The sequence below is a fragment of the Astatotilapia calliptera genome, chromosome 12 (genome assembly GCF_964374335.1).
Source record: "Astatotilapia calliptera chromosome 12, fAstCal68.1, whole genome shotgun sequence".
NCBI lineage: Eukaryota > Metazoa > Chordata > Actinopteri > Cichliformes > Cichlidae > Astatotilapia > Astatotilapia calliptera.
This window is the reverse complement of record NC_137433.1, coordinates 5,296,389-5,314,452: the sequence shown is the minus strand read 5'-3', so window position 1 is coordinate 5,314,452 and position 18,064 is coordinate 5,296,389. Positions and strand designations below refer to the sequence as shown.

Here is an 18,064-nt window from a genome sequence, read left to right as displayed (position 1 = left end):
CATCTTCACTGTTACTAAGCAAAGAGAATTGTTGAACATTTCAAGGCCCTTGGAAACTTCTTCTACTGAAAATTCTTTGCACGCTTCCTTAAAATGAGTTCACTGACCGAGTTTGGGTTTGATCGATCAAAGCACTGAAGACCTCTTCTTCTGCCTGACGGCTTTTGTTGCTGGCTTTGATTGTCTGTGACAGACAAACACTTTGGAATTCAAAAAAAATCAACATGACAGCTTTTGAAGGTTGAAAACGCTAAATGCATAAAATGCACATGACTGCTTGTTAAAATAACAAAGCGTCCTTCCAAAATCAGTGTGCCAACCTTTTACGGCGCACTTCTACAGGCTGCTAAAGACTCCAATGGCAGACGAACAAAGAAGATGGAAATGAAAATTGTGCTTTTTCTGAGCAACAGGAAAGTAATTTTCCCGGGATACTAAATATTTTCTGCCCCTCACCTTATTAGTTTGCTCAATTTATGAGATATCAAGCAACTTTCTAAATAGCTTACAGCCACAGAAGAACGTTGTTCAGCATTAATGAGCATTTGCTCAACACCCGAATTCTCTGTTGCTCGCTTCAGCCATGCAGGTAGTTTAATGAAAATAAATTAACGTTCGAGAGCTGGTTCGGAGCATGGAGAGAAAACCCATCCTGACTTCAAAAGGGACTCACACCATCTCTGAGAGTGAGAGATCCCCAGACTTCACTGCAATTACTCCGAGCATCTGCGCATATCGCGGGCTGCAGCAACCTGAGCGCTGCGGAGCATCGCAGTGAGCCCAGTCCCTCTGCCATGGGACTTTCAGCAAATAAATAAGATACGTAAGAATTGTTTCACTTCTAATTCGGACTGCAGCTGCACCCTCATTTCATTAGAATGAAATTCTGACTGAGACAAAGAGGAACAGGACAAGGCCATGAGTACTGCGTGCCAGAGCAGTTAGATAGATAGCAGGCAGGCACCATCCAATAACAAAATGAATCCTCAATCTTATTTTCTGTCCCTGGAAGCATTGGGGTTGTGTTTTTCTTTTTCAGTCGTAGCAGATTTTTATCTAACCACTAAACTGCTGCAAACGTATCAACTGCTTGCTGGAATGCCCCCGTCATGGTGAATTTTTCACATGAAGCCTATTGTTGTCTGCCCCACTGGGGCCTCAGCAAATGGCCCAATGAGGGAGAAAACACTAAAGCAGATTCCACAGACCAAAGCCCATTAGTCCACCGGCCTAGGGAAGAAACTAGGCAACATCTCAGAATGATGAAAACAACTTTTTATGTCCAGTGATGCAGTGCACAAAAGGTAAAGAAGGATGATATCTGAAGACCTCAGTGAAAGCTTTAGAATGCTTCAAAGAAGGAAACGGCCTGTTTCAGATTATCACCAAGGGATGCGAAGACAAACTGCATGCAACTTAACCACATATGATTTGGCACACACTGGGAAAGCAAGAAAGACTCGTTTTGTTTATGCACCACTTACCGTGTCGCCAAAACAGACCGCCACCCCAAAAGCCTCAAAAACACAACCCCGACAAATTCTTCCACATTTGATGCCCACACCAAAAACAAGCTCTCACGGTAAGACTGACCCGCTGTCACAGAAACGTTTACTGTAACCGTGCACCACTAACTGGAGCCATATCTGTCTGTTTTCGTTGGGAATGGTATATTATAATGTTTTTCACCGATGTGTAATGGACCGGTTCTTATGTGTCAATGTTTGTTGCTGAAGGAGAATCTGTTTTAAACAAATCAAAACTAAACTCCTCTTCTATTTTTCTATTTTATTTATTTATTTTCTATTCTATTTTTCTGTTCAAGAGTAGCAGGGCTGATCAACCTTCATTTGAGCAAACTTTCTTCTGATTGTGTCCCCTTGTATAAACAAAAAGGTCTCAGTAGTAGAAGGGTCAGATCCAGGGTGGCCTTGTTTAAACTTTGTTTTATAGCATTGTCCTCTTCCTTTATGCCTCAGCAGGAACGTGGACATTTATATGTGTTTAACATGAGCATCCGCCTTTGCAACAGTTTATATACATATATGAGAAAAAAAATAAGGAAAAGCATATGAGGTTCCATGTAAAGTCACGTGTCAACACCTGGGGAAGGAAAAGCAAAATAAAAGATGAGGCCTTCAGTTAGTCTGGAAAGCAGACAGCCTTGAATCACCAGCGGCCATTTAGCAAGTCAGCGAAGTACCTCCCTGAGCAACAGCAATGCTGCTCAGCTGCTTCGCTGCCCTTCAGTACATCGCACCACAGGAACAGGACAATCATATCTGACACCTAAGTACTTTAGTTCAGCAAAGGAGACACCTTATCAGCTGAGGCCACCAATCCTACCAACACTACCTCACTCTCCATCTGCTCCGGCTTGATGACGAGCTTGCACAGCAGAATGATGGCTACAAATCTGCGTACATTTAGTAGGTGAAAGAGCACTTAGTAGTGTGCACAGCCCTGTTGCTGACAACAGTAAATTTCCTGTGCGTGTTTCTCAAAAGTCAAAGTGCTGCGAGGCGCTACAAATGCAGCTTTTTATGCTGCCCACCACGTGCTGAGCCCACTGCTATTTTGTCTTGAAAAACAAGGGCTCTGGATTCCTAACATGTTGTGGAGATTAGAGAGGTATTCGGTGGAATTCCAGACCCCATATGGTGACAAGGTCCTCACATCTCCCCTCTATTAGAGGTTTGCTTGCCTTGCCAGGAGTTTCAGAAATTGATCCAGAGCCAAAATAAAAGATTAGGCAACAGAGAGGTGCAAAGAGAAGGCCAGCAGCATGGAGCAAAAGTAATACTTGATCTGAATTGTTAAACAACCCCTCATGGCCTGCTCTGAGACTCAGGCCAGGACACTGAAGTGGATAATGTGGCAAGGAGAGGCAAAGAGGGAGGGACTGTTCACATGGATCATGACTCATTTGTGGTATTAGACCACTGCTGTTCCCAGTTTCCCAAATCACCTCTTTAAATTTGTGGGACAGCACACAATGAGTCACCTTCAATGAAAAGATGGTGGCATTCCTGTTGCAATCCGCAATAAGTCCAGGAGAATGAGCAATAAGCTCCTATTATGCAAATCTCTGGAGTTTTACAGGAAAAGCCCCACCATGACTCCAATCTGTAGGACCTTTTACCTGTGCGAGTGTTTAGCGACGTCGAAGAGGATTAGCAGCTAGGATGGAGTGCTCACTGAGCCAGTTTCCTGGAGCACAGAAGCATCTGTAATCTGCATCCACAACGTCTCCCACTCCTCCCATGCTCCATGGAGGCTTTGCTGGAGTAACAGCTAAACAGATTCTGTGAAATTAAGTTTGTGGCTATTATATTTCATCACACACGTTATTTAAGTGACATCCAAAAAACTAAACAGCAGATATCGACATTAACCGTCATCTCTGCTGGATGCCAGCTTGGCATCAAACAGACTGAAAGAGGCATGAAAGAGATTCATTCTTTCAGGCCACAGCCTTCTGAGTGGTGTCACCAACATCATAGCAGCCTGTTGCATCATCACGGCTGCCCGGGTGGAGAAAGCTGATATTAGAGACAAACAACACAGTGCTGACTGATTGAAACTCCAACATCCCCATTAATGAGGCACGTTCCAGAGGCAGGCAACAATTAAGGCTGCTCTGCCTGCCAGGGATGACTGAGAGATCCACAAGCAGCCAAAGGCTCATCGTTCAAAGAAGCCAAGCTGGAATTCCAAGCCAAAAGAAGTAACTTCTAGAAGGAAAAACAACTCTGTAAAAATAATAATGATAATATTGACTACAGTAAATCTGCAGCATGAATACAATGCCTTCATTGTGAAACATGAATGACCCAAAACGGCATTTTAAGTTAAAAAAAAAACGAAAAGAAAAAAGAAAGATGAACTTGAAGAAATTCAACCATGTGCAAATCATCAATTTACGCACTTCCAAGTTTTAACAGATGTGGCAAAGACAGATAAGTTCTTGAGTAATTAGCCAAGGGACGATTAATGCCGTATTTCAGGCAGTTTATATCATTTTTTACCTTCTCTGTGTCCATGTGGGACAGAACTGTGTCAGCTCACAATGACGATTAAGTCTGCTTGTGGTAGATTTCTCTTGGATACAAGTTTCATGCATACTCCTCTGAGAGGAAACAGGATCTTCAGCACTGTGGAGAGGGTGACCCACTTCACAACCTCGTTGCACAATACTGCAGTGCTGCTCGCAAAGTTGGCAACTCTGCCAAATATACACAATACCCGGGAATTCATACAGAGCAGCTCCAGTAACATTAGCTCAGCATACTCAAATTGCACAAACAGCAACGTGGCGCCTCTGCATCGTTAACATACCGAAGAAACCTCGTTTTAAACTCTTTTACATGTCAGCTTGTCCCCTGAGAGGTTATCTGCAATGAAATGGAGAAGAAAGTCTTTCTGTATAGCACCTGCTGTAAACTCTGCACATTTCTGCAACCCCGCCCCCGCCCCCCAAAAACAAAACAGGGCATATCAGCATAATGTGCTGAAGTCTGACTTTAAGCAAACCTCTGGGAGATCAGGTGCTGCAAACTGGCACCAAACAGCCAAGGTTTGGGATTTCAAACTCTCAGGAAGAGAGATTACTCAAAGCACTGAGGACGTCTCAAAATGAACAGCCATGGCAGGAGAGAGGCAGAAGCATTTGGCCGAAGGCGAACGTTAATTAGCTAAGTTGGAGAGAAAAGCTGCGAGCCCAGAGTGCAGCGCGGCAGCTCGTGGCATCTGGGCTCCGGGGCTGGAGCACTGGAGACATCATGCCAGTCTTGCTGCCTGCAAGCTTCAGATTGCAGAGCGTGGACGGAAGCCTGCAATTCTGAAATCGGTCTCTGTGCACGTGCCTGCTGTGTTTTCCACACAGCGACGTGGCAGAGGTTACAGGAGACTTCTCTTTGAAGACAGTCCCTCAGATTAAGTATCCAACTGCTGCGATGACCATATTTCAGAGAGATCTGTTGGAATAATTCAGGACTATTTGAAGAGCTGAGGCAATTTGTCATTGCTAATATAGCGGAACATGAACATATTTGCATATTCATCATTGAGAAAACTGCAGCACTCCAAAAAATAAAGTACTAATGAATTAGAGCTGATATACAGAGTGGGTTTGTTGGGTTTTTTTTTTGAGGAGGGGGGGTGGGTGTTTAGTTTTTTTACAGCTAGGGTTAAATAACAAAACAGGAAGGGAAAAAAATAACAAAAAGAAAGAAACGGACCAAAGAAACATCTAATTTTGGCCAAATTGTATGTTAAAAGCACTGCAAATAGAACGGAAATAACACTGCATTTATAGTGGAAGCACAATGTGTTGTGATGTGTGAACACTATCAGATAGGGACTTGTTTTTTTTTCCTGTCTGCAATCACCGAGCTGGTCAAAAATAATCTCACAGGACTTTAAAATAGCATCATGCCGTACACTTCTTTGGCAGATTTAAAATGTAATTGATTTTCCCATTTGATTACTTTCTTTGTGCAACTTCTCCAGTGCACACAACATGCGTCACAGTATACTGGTGTCCTATCTGCCCGTACCTACATGCGTCAGCACTCCAGAAAGCCAACAGTTTTATTACAGCTGCTGTGCCAGATTGGCACGTTCCCACTAACATACCACAGCTGCTTCTGCCAGTATGGAATTTCCACTGTCAAATCATATAGTGATACAAGGAGGATCTTAATGTTTGTAGTCCCATGATTGAAGACCACAGAACTAGAGTACAGTTTCAATTCAACTTAAAAATGTTTCCATTCTATAAAAGATTTGAGGATCTGAGATCATTTCTGCAGGTAATTATAGAAGGTAGTAAAGCACTCAGCACCCTTTGCTTTCATCACCATTAGCAGTCCAAGATTTTAACAGCGCTGTGTTAAAGTCACAACATGAGTGGCGTGAGAACATGAAGGATTGAGGAAAGGGCGCACTTAGTCTGGTCTCCTGTGACTTTTTTCTCGCCGGTAAGTGACGAATATGCGATGGCCGAGCAGGGCACTGATTCGTGTTCTGCGGGCCAGTTACAGACACCGGCAGCCTTAATTAGCACCAGTGTTTCAGGGACATTATACTTGAAGGGCCGAGGACAAGTGTCACATTGAAAACAGGGGGAGGTTGGCTATGGCTTGAAGCAGACTGAGGAATGAGTGCTTGCTCCCCAATGAGAATTCAAGTCTGGAATTTAGCTGCTCCTTGACACTGAAAATACTCCCTGTGTGTCCCTAGTGGCTCAAACAACAGAGTCCACCCCTCACACTGCAGACACACAGTCAGATTTAGGAGGGACTGAGCACCAGAAAGCAGACGAAAAGCGGGTTTTATTGGATTAAGCCCTTCTTAACTGTACTTGAATATGACGGAAAGAATTCGGGAACTCGAGGAGGTCTGTGTCAACAGGCGCTGTTTGCTTAACTTCGAGATCCTTGCAGGGTTTAGCGCACTCTTTCTGACACATCCTAAATCCTAAGAGGTAAAAAAAGAAAAGAAAAAGGGCCTAAATACAGCTGCTGACAAACCAGGATGTTAAATTGAAATTCTCTTTAAATCTCCAAGGATCCAGAAAGGTAGCTGGGAAACCAAGAAAAAGCCACAGGGAAATAAATACCCATGTGAGTGTGATGGTGATAGCAGCCAAAGGTCCATTTTGGGAAACTGCTCTAAAAACACCGGAGTTTAGATGTACTTGCAGTTTCAGTCTCCACAGCTGTACTAGTTCTGTTCTAGAAAGTCTGCAAGCACAGATAAAAACAACAGCTGCATTCGCCCAGAGGTTAGAGCTATTATTGCCACTGTTTTTTGGGGTTTTTTGTTTTGTTTTGTTTTGTTTTTTGGGTGGGGGTGTTTATTGAGATGTGAAAAGCACAAACGCTGATGGAAAAAGGTGCTTTAATGGCTCAGTAATTAATGCACCCAGGCCATCAGACCATGACTGCCCACTCTGTCAGACACTGACACTCTCCCAATACAGCAAAAATGCAATTTAAGCTGCTACATGTAAAACACCACATCAGTGTTTCATTACATAATGAACTGTGATAGCCGAGTCATGCTGGCTGTAAACAAATGAACCGCTACTGAGAAAAGTGGTTTATCTTTCTTAGCTTTCTCTGTGTTCACGTTGAAATTCCCTGGGTGTGCAGAAAGAAAGTCAATGCACTTTATTTCATGTCTACTGTGGCTCTACCAGCCTGCAGCTGACAACCCTTTCTCTGCAACTTTCAGCTGCCCCCTCTTCAAAAAAGAACATGCAGACATGATGTCCTATTACTAAACTAAAAGCTTGCTTGGCTGGAGCAACAGGATACTGGCAACTCTAAAAGCCCGCTCCACAGGGCCAGGATTGTACTCTCTCCAACCCAGTGCAGAGTGTTAAGTACGGCACCTTGCGTGGATGGCTGGCACCTGTCCCTCTGTATCTGCAGACCCGGTTGGCACAGATCAACACTGCGCCATACTCCACTTCACAGCCTATTACACATACCAAACAAATTAAATATGAGTGGGAGGGAGGGTGTGTGATGGGGCAAGATGGTATTTCTTTTTTTTGGTGAAGCCCCAGCAGTCAGGGGAGTCCACGCATGCAATAGAGGTTCATTAGACAGCTCAGTCGAGCCTCGTGGAATGTGCGAGGAGGCGCATCGCTCCATTGTTCAGTAGCTGCTCCTCTGGGAAAGGGGCTGAGCATATATCAAGAGTTGATGAGGAGATGTGGAACAATGCTGTGCCATCATACGACAGGCAGCTCAGCGTGTGGAGGCCTCTTACTGTCGAGGGAGGTGAACTCTGTACAAGCCACTGTCTGCACACAGAATCCGCAACTCTCAAAAAGCCCAGAACTAGTTTATCTTTCCCATTTTAGGAGGTTCCTGGTTTGGCTGAACTTTTGCCACTGGTTAGCATAACGTTTCTCTGCGGCAGTGCTGAGGCAGCGCTGAGGCCCGGTGCAGCCCCCAAGGCCGGTCAGCTTACAGTGGTTTGGACTTTCCCTCTCTCCTCCTCAGTTATTCTATTTTATTTTTCAACCTGGACAGAAGCCACAAGCAGTTACAACAACTATTGTGTGTTGTGGGGTTCAGAGCAGCATTCTAATGAAGTGGCGGACCTCATCAGCGCACTTCAACTGCCAGCGGGTCAGCAACGGCTAGCTCGCACTTCAAATACCCAACAGGCTTTGTGACTGAGCTCTCAGTAAGACATGGATCTACTACTGTTAGATAAGAACTGTTTTTTGTTGGATTTTTTTCTTTTTCCGATTGAATCCCCCACAGCTAAAATAATCACATATTAACAGAGTCACGACTTTAAATGCTGGGATTATCCACAAAGGTTTAGTATCAGTTTGCATTTCTTTTCTACAGTTATGAGTCCAGAAACAGCCCGTGCTCTTGACACAAACAAAAACTTTGAGTAAGGTGGATGTACACAGACTTCAAATATGACAATAATGTTTTTCAGTCTGAGACACTGTTAAATAAATCAGTATATCAGTGTTTACAACACTGAGCACGCTCTGGAGCCCATGTAGCAGAGTATGCATCGCTGCTGACCCGACGTTAACAGTAGACGGCTCACCGGTTTGCAGACTACACAGAACACCAACTCCCTTATTTCCCTTACACATTACACTAACACTATGCAAAGTTTATATCACAACACCTCCAGTCCCCAAAGTCCAATATCAGTCGAGCTCAAATCCATATATACTAGGGATGCACCAATAGATAGCAAAAAAATGATTATGGCTAATATTCTCTTTGAAAACTGATACTTGCAAACAGGATGACATTAGCCAGTTACTGATATCAGACACTGTTTAAACTGGTAAGTGTTAGTGGTCATTATTTTAATGTTGTGTGAAATTAATTTTGTGCAGGGAAACTGTTCAAAGTGATGAATAGTTAAATGACTGACTTGTTCTAAAGCTGAAAATTATTTTAACCTTTTGTATCGGCTCAGAATTTAACAGTTGGTGTAAATATATACTCCACATATGCCACATACTATACGAACAAGCATATTACTGACTGCAGCTGTTTGCCTCACTAAGCTAGTCAGTCTGCTTCAGCAAATCTGGCAACAATCATTCAGGTATGCTATGCGTGTCTTTGTTATTGTACATTTATGTTGCTGTAGCTTCACTGAAAGAATCAGCTGCCTTGAAACCCCCCCCCACAGAGTCTAATGTTTCACCATAAACCAAAAGACGCAGCGTGCACGTTCCTCACACTACCACATGACAGTGCAATCTGAATGGTCAGACAGCAGTGATGGAGCTCTACTAAAGGGCTGTCAGAGGGAATCATTAATCCCAGAAGGCAGCATGAGACAGATGGTACGATGATGGCGGATCAATGCTTTCCCCACCATCCTGACTGCTTCCAGTGGCCTGCCCAGAGGGAGGAAATGGGCTAATCCCTCAAAAGAAAGTCCAGACAAAACATGCAAGATGAGCGTGAGCCGCCCTCCTGCTCCTTCAGACCCTGTGGCTGTGCTGCATGTACTGCCCATTCCACGTGAATAGTACTGGAGGGAGTTAAAGAGGAGCGATGCAGAAGTAGGCAGACATTTGTTCCTGTGTTTCTAGTTGAGAGAAGCTTTATGAAGAATTGACCCCCCTCTTTAGGGCCTCTCTAAGAGGTCCCCAGCTGCAGGATGAAGGAGGGGAACCATATATGAACTATAGATAACTGTCAAAGAAGCCGTAGCCACAGAACCAGACCCTTCTCCGATTAAAGGTTCAGACAGCAGTGTTCCTAGCATGGAGTAACGGAAGAGTGGGAAAAGGGAACGAGGAAGCCCCACTGAGCTCTTTGTGTACTCTTCTTCTATTCTGACAAATAGAACACACAATACCAGTAAAACCACTTATGGTGAGTCTTAAAACTAGACTGAAATATAGCTTTCATTGCCTAGCAGGAAATCAGTCATTGTTATAGTGAAAGAGTTACGGTACACTCTTTTTGTCAGTTAGGGCCAAAATCTGCCAGTTTTCTTTTCTACAGTACGGAGGTGCTGAGAAACGGGTGTTTGCAGCTATGGTGCCATCAATCAACGGGCTCTTTAGTTGCCCGTGCTGCCGCCCAAAGACCTGTCACATCTGCAACTTAAACCACAGTCCCTACTGGAAAGCCAATTACAGTGGCGACACAACACATACACACACCAGATAATTTCCACAGATCGCCTCATTAAGGAGAAGAGTCCCTTTTTCGTTTTTTTCTTAAATGACTATCAGTCTGTTACTGTAAAAACTCAAACAGGAAAGTGCCGCTCAAATGTTTTACAACGGGCCATCAGGTTGTGTAACGAGCACACTGTTAGTATCATATAATCGCACCAGCTCAAGGACATGAAACGATCATGTAAATATTGTCACAACAGCAACTGCAGCCTCGACGTAGATTCCAGGACAACTTTTATTTAAGTTCCACGAGTTCTTTTTCTCAGGCTTTCTGGTCAGCCTCTATCACAATGTGACAGAGCCTCTTTTGCTCTCTCCAGGGTAAGTGGCTTTCTTATCTACCCGATCGAAAACACAGCTCGTTGCTTGTTGGCTTCCAGCGCCACAGATAGGAAGGTGTTTATTGGACTCAGTCAGGGAAGCCATGCAGCACACTTCCTTCTAAACAGACCTGCCCTGGACGTAGCCTCCAGGCAAACAGGGTAAATAAGCTGAGGATCCAATTGCTGTTCCTGTTCGTGTGTGTGTGTGTGTGTGTGTGTGTGTGTGTGTGCATATTTGTGTGTTGAAGGGAGAGTAGGCTGATAGCGTGTCTACACTTCGCCTTCAGAAGACTTACCATATTTGGAAAGGAACAAAAAAAATTCCTCTTACAAGATAATAAGCTGCCATCTAATTAATGCTTCTCCTCCCCATTGCTGTTTCCAAAGGCTGCCGTATGAAGGCATCCATCTCCAGCCTTCCAATTTACTGCCACTCACCTGTTTTTAATTCCATCAGCGTGATGATGAAAGCTGAGAGAGCATTATGGTTCTCGCCAGTGGTCAGACAGTGAGTGAGCGAGCGCAGGCTCTGCATCAGTCACACTGTCAGCCTGCCAAATCACTTACGACAGATATAGGGGGAAGCAGAGGTGAAGGGGGTGGAGGGGTCTCTGATGTGCCAAGGGTTGACCCCTAGTCCTCCACAGAACACAGCCACACAATGCAAACACCATAAACATGTCCATTTAATACAGAACAACAACTTTACAATGTATAGTGGAGTGCAACACTTGCTGGGGTCAAATAGCTTTTATAGTTTTAACACACTTGGTGGACCACATTTCTGGTAAAAGGAAACCTCAAAGAATGAGCCACAGATTTAGACTGGATGCAAATACTCAAATCTGTTGTTATCTAAGAATTAAATCAATACTTTAATACTAGCACCACCTCCTACTGCTCACCCCAAGAAACCAGAGAAAATTAAAAATTAAATACTGACTCACAAGTACATTCTTCATCTAATTTTCCAAAGTTATGTGCACTGATTTGAGCTCAGTGCTTAGCTGTTATCTACAGCAGTGCTTTTGTGCCTCCTCTGCACTATTCTGTGCTTCAGTGTATTTCATATGTGCATCTGTGTCTCAACACTGCCAGATAGGGCTGTGCGATATGTCCAAAATCTCATATCCCGATATAAGAATTCTATCGTCCCGATAACGATATAAATCACAAAAATGTAACATTTTCTGTAAATTCTGTGAATCTCGTCTTGCGTGAAGTGTTTCTGGCTGCGCGTCATGTAGCTGAGTCGAGTGTTTTAACCGATGCATGAAACGATACATTTTTAGACATAAGTTGTAACAGCCGCCGTTTTCTTTGTGAGTATTTATTGCACGGCGTGCTGCGGGGAAAAGCCTGTTCTAACGCTTGAGTCTAAGGTTTATTTTTTAGCACCTGGCGGCTCTTTTTTACTTCTCATCCGTAAATAATCTGCTGAGCAGGAAGAGTGAGCGCTTGTTTTCATGCAGATTATGTCCCGGATCAAAATGCGGTACAATCGTCATCTTTTTTTCTTTTTTTAAAAAATCGTTGTCATTTGGAAATGAGATCGCGATTTTCTAACGATTAATTGTGCAGCCCTACATTCAGTGCCACCAACTTCCCAATAAAAGCAAATCTGTCTCTTTCCTGATGCGTTCTACATTTGAGAAAGCCCAACTGCAGAAAACATCCTTAGCTGATTCTCTCAAAGTTGGCTTAAGATCATTTTCAGCAAAGGAAACAGCAAAAAGAGAAGCCACTAAGGCTTTCCTGTCATTGTGAACCCATCTGACCACAACATGTTTGCCCATAAATCACAAATTTGCATGAGCAAACAGAACTTGTTGACAAAGAAAGCATGTAGCTCCTCTAAACGGCTTCCCCAATGATGTTTTCAAACGCAGAGAAAAATGTTCCAGCAAATGGCACGGCATGTGCACACTAGTTAATGTTTATCATAGAATAACAAAGAACTGAACAGAATAGGGCTGTGCGATATGACCAAAATCTCATATCCCAATATAAGAATTCTATCGTCCGATAACGATATAAATCACAAAAATGTAACATTTTCTGTAAATTCTGTGAATCTCGGGCAGCTCGTCTTGCGTGAAGTGTTTCCAGCTGCGCGTCATGTAGCTGGAGTCGAGTGTTTTAACAGATGCATGAAACGATACATTTTTAGACATAAGTTGTAACAGCCGCCATTTTCTTTGTGAGTATTTATTACACGGCGTGCTGCGGGGAAAAGCCTGTTCTAACGTTTGAGTCTAAGGTTTATTTTTTAGCACCTGGCGGCTCTTTTTTACTTCTCATCTGTAAATAATCTGCTCTTTCACGTGATTCAGTTTATTTTGAAAAGTCTCAACAGGATCTTGAGCTTTATTGTGAAAGGTTTATGTGGAACATAAACAAGCGGACACTTGATGGTGTTACCGTCGTTGTTGCTAACGACAACGCATAAAAACAGGCGCTTGTCCATCCATAGTGCAGTTATATAAAATATAAGAGAAAGAGAGAACTTTAAGAAATTAATATAGCCACTACAGTGACCATCAAAACAATGAAAAAAATATTGCCGCAAACAGTTTATTTTGCAACACCACGAAACAAACGATAGCGTAAAGTGAAACGATAGACGTTTTTATATCGTCGTCCGATATATATCGTTATATCGAACAGCCCTAATTATAGTTGTCACAGATCCTTGAATCAGTATTGGGCTGATGTCTGGTATCAGCGGCGTAGCATTTACACTAGGGACACTGGCATGTAGTCATGACAAAGCATCTGAGGCAGAAAAACAGTTTGTATTGAAAAAGACTGGATGAATAAAGCATTTGACCAAAACATGTCTTTTTTAATATTTAAAGCTTATAAAAAATTTTAAAAAGACAAAGTGACTGCAACCTACATTACTGAGAAGCTACATGTGCTGACGGGGGAAGCGGCACAGGTCACATGATCACAGCGGGTAGTTATCATGAAGCGGCACAGATACGGTGTCGGCTTTCCCCTTGTAAATTAAGTTCAGATTGCTTAAAACCAAAAACAGAGCCGCAGGAGGCGGTGGTGTGATTGGCGTGCGGATACTGTGACATGTCAAACCATGTTCTGTCATAGGTCATGCAATAAGAGCAGCCATGGGAACGGTATGGGAAACATACAGAGTATGGCCAGTATGGACAGGTTGTGTGATGGGAAGGCCATCTGGTATCACCAGCCGCGCAGCGCCATATGATCACACCTCCTCATCCCTCATCCTACACCCAGCCCCTTGCATTGATGGACTCGCAGCAGCTATTGAACGCTTATATGTTTCCGGTCATTGGCATTATTTTTTTATTTGTATGACATCCTCTTGCCGAAACAATGGCATTTTGCATGCTCTACATGTCTTCAAATATTGATCTTCCCAACCCCTTCGGCAGGAGTAAAGGGAGAGCCTGAAGAAAGGAATGAAAAAATACACATAAGGACTGAGCTGCCATTAAAAAAAAAAAAAAAAAAAAAAAGCCCACAAGAAAGAAATTTGACAGCTTTTTAATTTCTGTAAGAAATAAAAGAGCATCAAATAAGGGAGAGAAGTCTCAGCTGCTGAAAACCCCACTGTCAGGAATCTGGCAGTAACTCACAGCCTGAAGATGAGACCTCTTTTAGTCTTTGGCTGCATAACTGATTAATTACTTTCTTACTCAGACAGGTCTTTCTAGTTTGCCGAGAAAAAGCAAAGCTGGGTTTCATAGACCTTGGCAAGTTGATGACTCCTGGGTTGCTTTCCTTTTCTCCAGATCTACTCTATTTTTCACGAGCAGACGATGCTATGGCCTCTGTGAATAAATTCGGAGGATTTGAGCACTACCCAGCTGGTGTAGTTCTAAAATAAGGGTCAGGTTATATTTAACTCAGATGTGGTCTGGTGCAGGCCCCACCACCACCACCACCACCAATTGTGGATTGTGCAGTAATCTTGAGTGGGCAAAAACTCATTTGCCATAAGCCCTGCAGCAGTATTAAGATGAGGTCAAGACATCATCATTTCCCCGAGTATATTGTCCGAGCATAACAAGAGATTTAAAGCCACTAGACGTCTTGAGGGACACACAGAGTTCAGTAAAATCCCATCTAAGCTGACTGCACTGAACTCACCTCCTGTTCCATACTGTCCTTAAAAACCCAATAAAAAGACCAGTAAAAAAACCCAACACTGTCCGTGATATGAATCCATTTATGGCACAGGGGTGACTTGAACACACCTCAACTACTGCGTTGTCAAAAGCAGGTGCTCCCCCATCTGAGGAATGTCCATCTGAGTTTAAAAGGTCACACCACGATGCCGGCAGAGCATAAAGTATGTGAAACATCTTGACCTTACGAGGGTCATGGACTCTAAGGGGCACCTCTCTGACCCATTTCAAGATGTTTTTGGAGAGGAAATGCTCTCAAGTTGTTAGCATGCATTTCATCTTAATCATATAATCGAAGTCAAAGGCAACTTTTTGCCCAGATGCCCAAAAATCTGATCCTATTTTTGGCAAAAGCTCCTCCGGTTATTAGGTGGCACTCATCCACAGGGCAACTGTTAGCATATTATCATCAGAGCCGTATGGAAAGCTGACAGAATATTTCTAAGTCTGCCAGACAGAGGTTCAGTAACTCCACCCTTCTTGAGGAAACAAGTGCAGATGATAGACTGTCCTCCTTCAGTCATTTTTTTTTCGTCCACTATCTCTGTTTTTGGATGTCGTCTTCCTTCTTTTTTTTTCTGAGCATCTCAGCGCTGCCAAGCTTGGCTGGGGAAGGAGTGTTGTGATGGTGTAGGCTGCCTGTGTGGATGCGCTTCAAACACAGGGAACACTTCCAATAATGTATGCACATCATGCCCTGGTACGCACACACCCACACAGAAACACACTGGCAAGACCTAACAAAAGCACATTCCTGCGGTATCTGTGCAAGTGAAAGACAAAAGGGTTTTAATGCCATGTCTCTCACACTCCTGGTAATACAGCCCTGTGAGCTATAAATCTTGGCCTGGGCGCTTTCAGAGCCTTGCAGGCGATGATCAGGGACAAACTTTCAATACTTCACTGCTCGTCTCTGGGTAAGCAGTCATTCTATAGGTGGTACTGACACATCAGAGCCCATGAATGTGTCAGAGAAGTCGTAAGTCACTTTGCTGCTTTGATGCAAGCCAATCACACCAGCACACGCATATGTGCGCGCACAGAGACACCACTAAACATATCTCATGGCCGTGTTTTCAGAGTCAAATGGTCACTAAGTGGTCTAAGTAAATACTCTTATATCTGATGTCCTGCAGCAGTCTGCACACATGCATGTAAATATCACACAGACACATCACATGCACACGGACTGCACATGTGTCCATGTAGTGTATGTGCTAACCAGTCGCACGCACGCGTTTTCCTCCTGAAGGACATCGATAAATCTGACAATCACTGCTCTTATATATACAAGTGAGCGAAAGAAAAAAAAACACATGAAAGCCATAAAGAGTGACGCTACCAGATGAAAATGAGCGCTAACGCAACAGAAGCCAAACAATTAACTGGGAGCACGGGAGACAGCAGAAGAGTGCGAGAGGCTGGAGATACGGTAAGAGGGGCAGAAAACAGACCGGCGGGCACGGCAGCACTACCTGTTTCACTTCAGCAGGCATGGTCCAAAATCCCGTTTGGTTCCAGCAAAATTTAAAAAAAGAAAAAAAGAAAGAAAGAAGGAAAAAAGAAAAAGCTCCCGGGGAAACGTGTGATAGATACTTCCTCCTGTCGGAAAAAGTTCTTCTTTCCCTCCTCTCCTCCTCTCGTCTCCTCACGCTTTCCCGGTTTATTTACGTTGGGTTTTCCCTCTGTAAGCGCAGAGGCAGCGGCTCAGATGCAGGCAGCCATCCTCTACTCGGCTACGTCCAGCCACACGGAGTTAGCGAGGGAAACACCGGAAGTGTGGCGCTGTGCCTTTCAAAGTAAAATGATTACGGACGCTCATGATAGATAGATAGATAGATAGATAGATAGATAGATAGATAGATAGATAGATAGATAGATAGATAGATAGATAGATAGATAGATAGATAGATAGATACCATATATGCCCTAAAGCTGCAGAAAAGGCTAACATTGTTATCTTTTTACAAAAAAACAGCTAAACATAAGAGGTTTTTGGACAAAGTGTGTGTTCTCCATTCTTTAAGCACCGGTTCGAGCACCGTTTCAAAAGTACCGGTTTGGTACTGGTATTGGATAAAACCTAAACGATACCCATCCCTACTCATAAGGTGGAGCAAAACATCTAATGAGAAGGTTAGTTGGTGGTTCGATTCCCTGGTTGTTCCAGTCTGCATCCCAAAGTATCCTTGGGCAATCCCTGAGTTGCTCCTCTTGCATTCACTGGAGAGTGAATGTTAAGACAATATGGTAAATGGCCTGTATTTGTATAGCGCTTTTACAATAGGCACTAAGATGTATAGAAAAAGTGCTTGTGAGAATATGTTTGTGTGTGAATGGGTGAATGAGACAAAAGTGCTTTGAGTTGCTCAAGTAAAGTTTGACTTCAAAATGTCATGTATGTGGTTAATAATCACAGTAATGGTGTAAACTGTGTGGACCTTAAGAGACATGTAGGAGCGTTTACAGTGAGAATTATCAAACAAAACCAAAAGAATTAATAACTTTTTACCAATGCAATAATCCTACACCTAACTCCAGAATATCTGCATAATGCATCTTCTTTTTTTTCTAAATTTATGTCTATAATGCTGCAGTAGTGTGTAGATAGTTTTTTTCTAGTAGTTTCAATTTTTGCAATAGATATCTTTTTGCTGCCAAAAATAACACTGACACTTGCATCACTTCCATCAGAATGTCATAAGACTGTTGAATTCCATGACCTAACAGACCACATCGCTGATCTGCTCATTTATATGGCAGCAGGAAGACTGAGCAGTGCTTTGCAACAGGCATTTCTTGTGGAAAACCAAAATACTTTTACTTTGAAAGTCAAATCCTCTCACATCCACTGTAATTTTGTAAATAGGCTGGTTTCTCACAGATGAAAGGGGACCCCTACTTTCTCCTTTGGAGAGATGTTGTATTTGGGCTGTTTATGGACTGGTGAGGTAGAGGACTAAGGCAGAATCTTCCCTCAGTAGCAAAAGCAGGAGCCTAAAAAAAAGGACCAGAGGCAAGCTGAACCCTATGCTCACGCACATACACACACTATACTCACTCAACAAAAAGAAAGTTAGGCAGCCAGAGAATAAAAACCTCCAGGGCTGAGAAAATTGGGTGCGTTAATAAAAAGGAGGGTTCACAGACAGGCAGCGAGAGCTGGAAATGTAGCAGCACTCTCTTTCCTCCCTCTCTTTCTCTCATTGGGTCTATCTCTGGCATCTTAGCGGGGTGGGACCAGCTCCCTCTATGCACTCCAGCTGCGTCTGTCTGTCAGCCTGTCGACCCCTCCCCCTTGTTGGCATAGACGGAGAGCGATAGAGAGGAGGGAGGTGTAGGGGGGCCAGTGGCTCACACACAAAACAAAA

General features: G+C 43.4%; 1 protein-coding gene across 11 annotated transcripts in view; it reads right to left on the bottom strand.

Moving 5' to 3' along the window:
- The window catches only part of arvcfb (ARVCF delta catenin family member b), a 271,659-nt gene that overhangs the window by 118,599 nt on the left and 134,996 nt on the right, over positions 1-18,064 (bottom strand). The window contains exon 1 of one of the 11 annotated variants that reach the window (XM_080308756.1): positions 16,169-16,790. The exons of the other annotated variants lie outside the window; for them this stretch is intronic. Within the exon in view, the coding sequence (XP_080164882.1) occupies positions 16,169-16,189 (21 nt within the window). The 5' untranslated portion in view covers positions 16,190-16,790. Of the gene's footprint in view, positions 1-16,168; positions 16,791-18,064 lie in introns of those variants that run through there. 11 annotated transcript variants of the gene reach the window in all.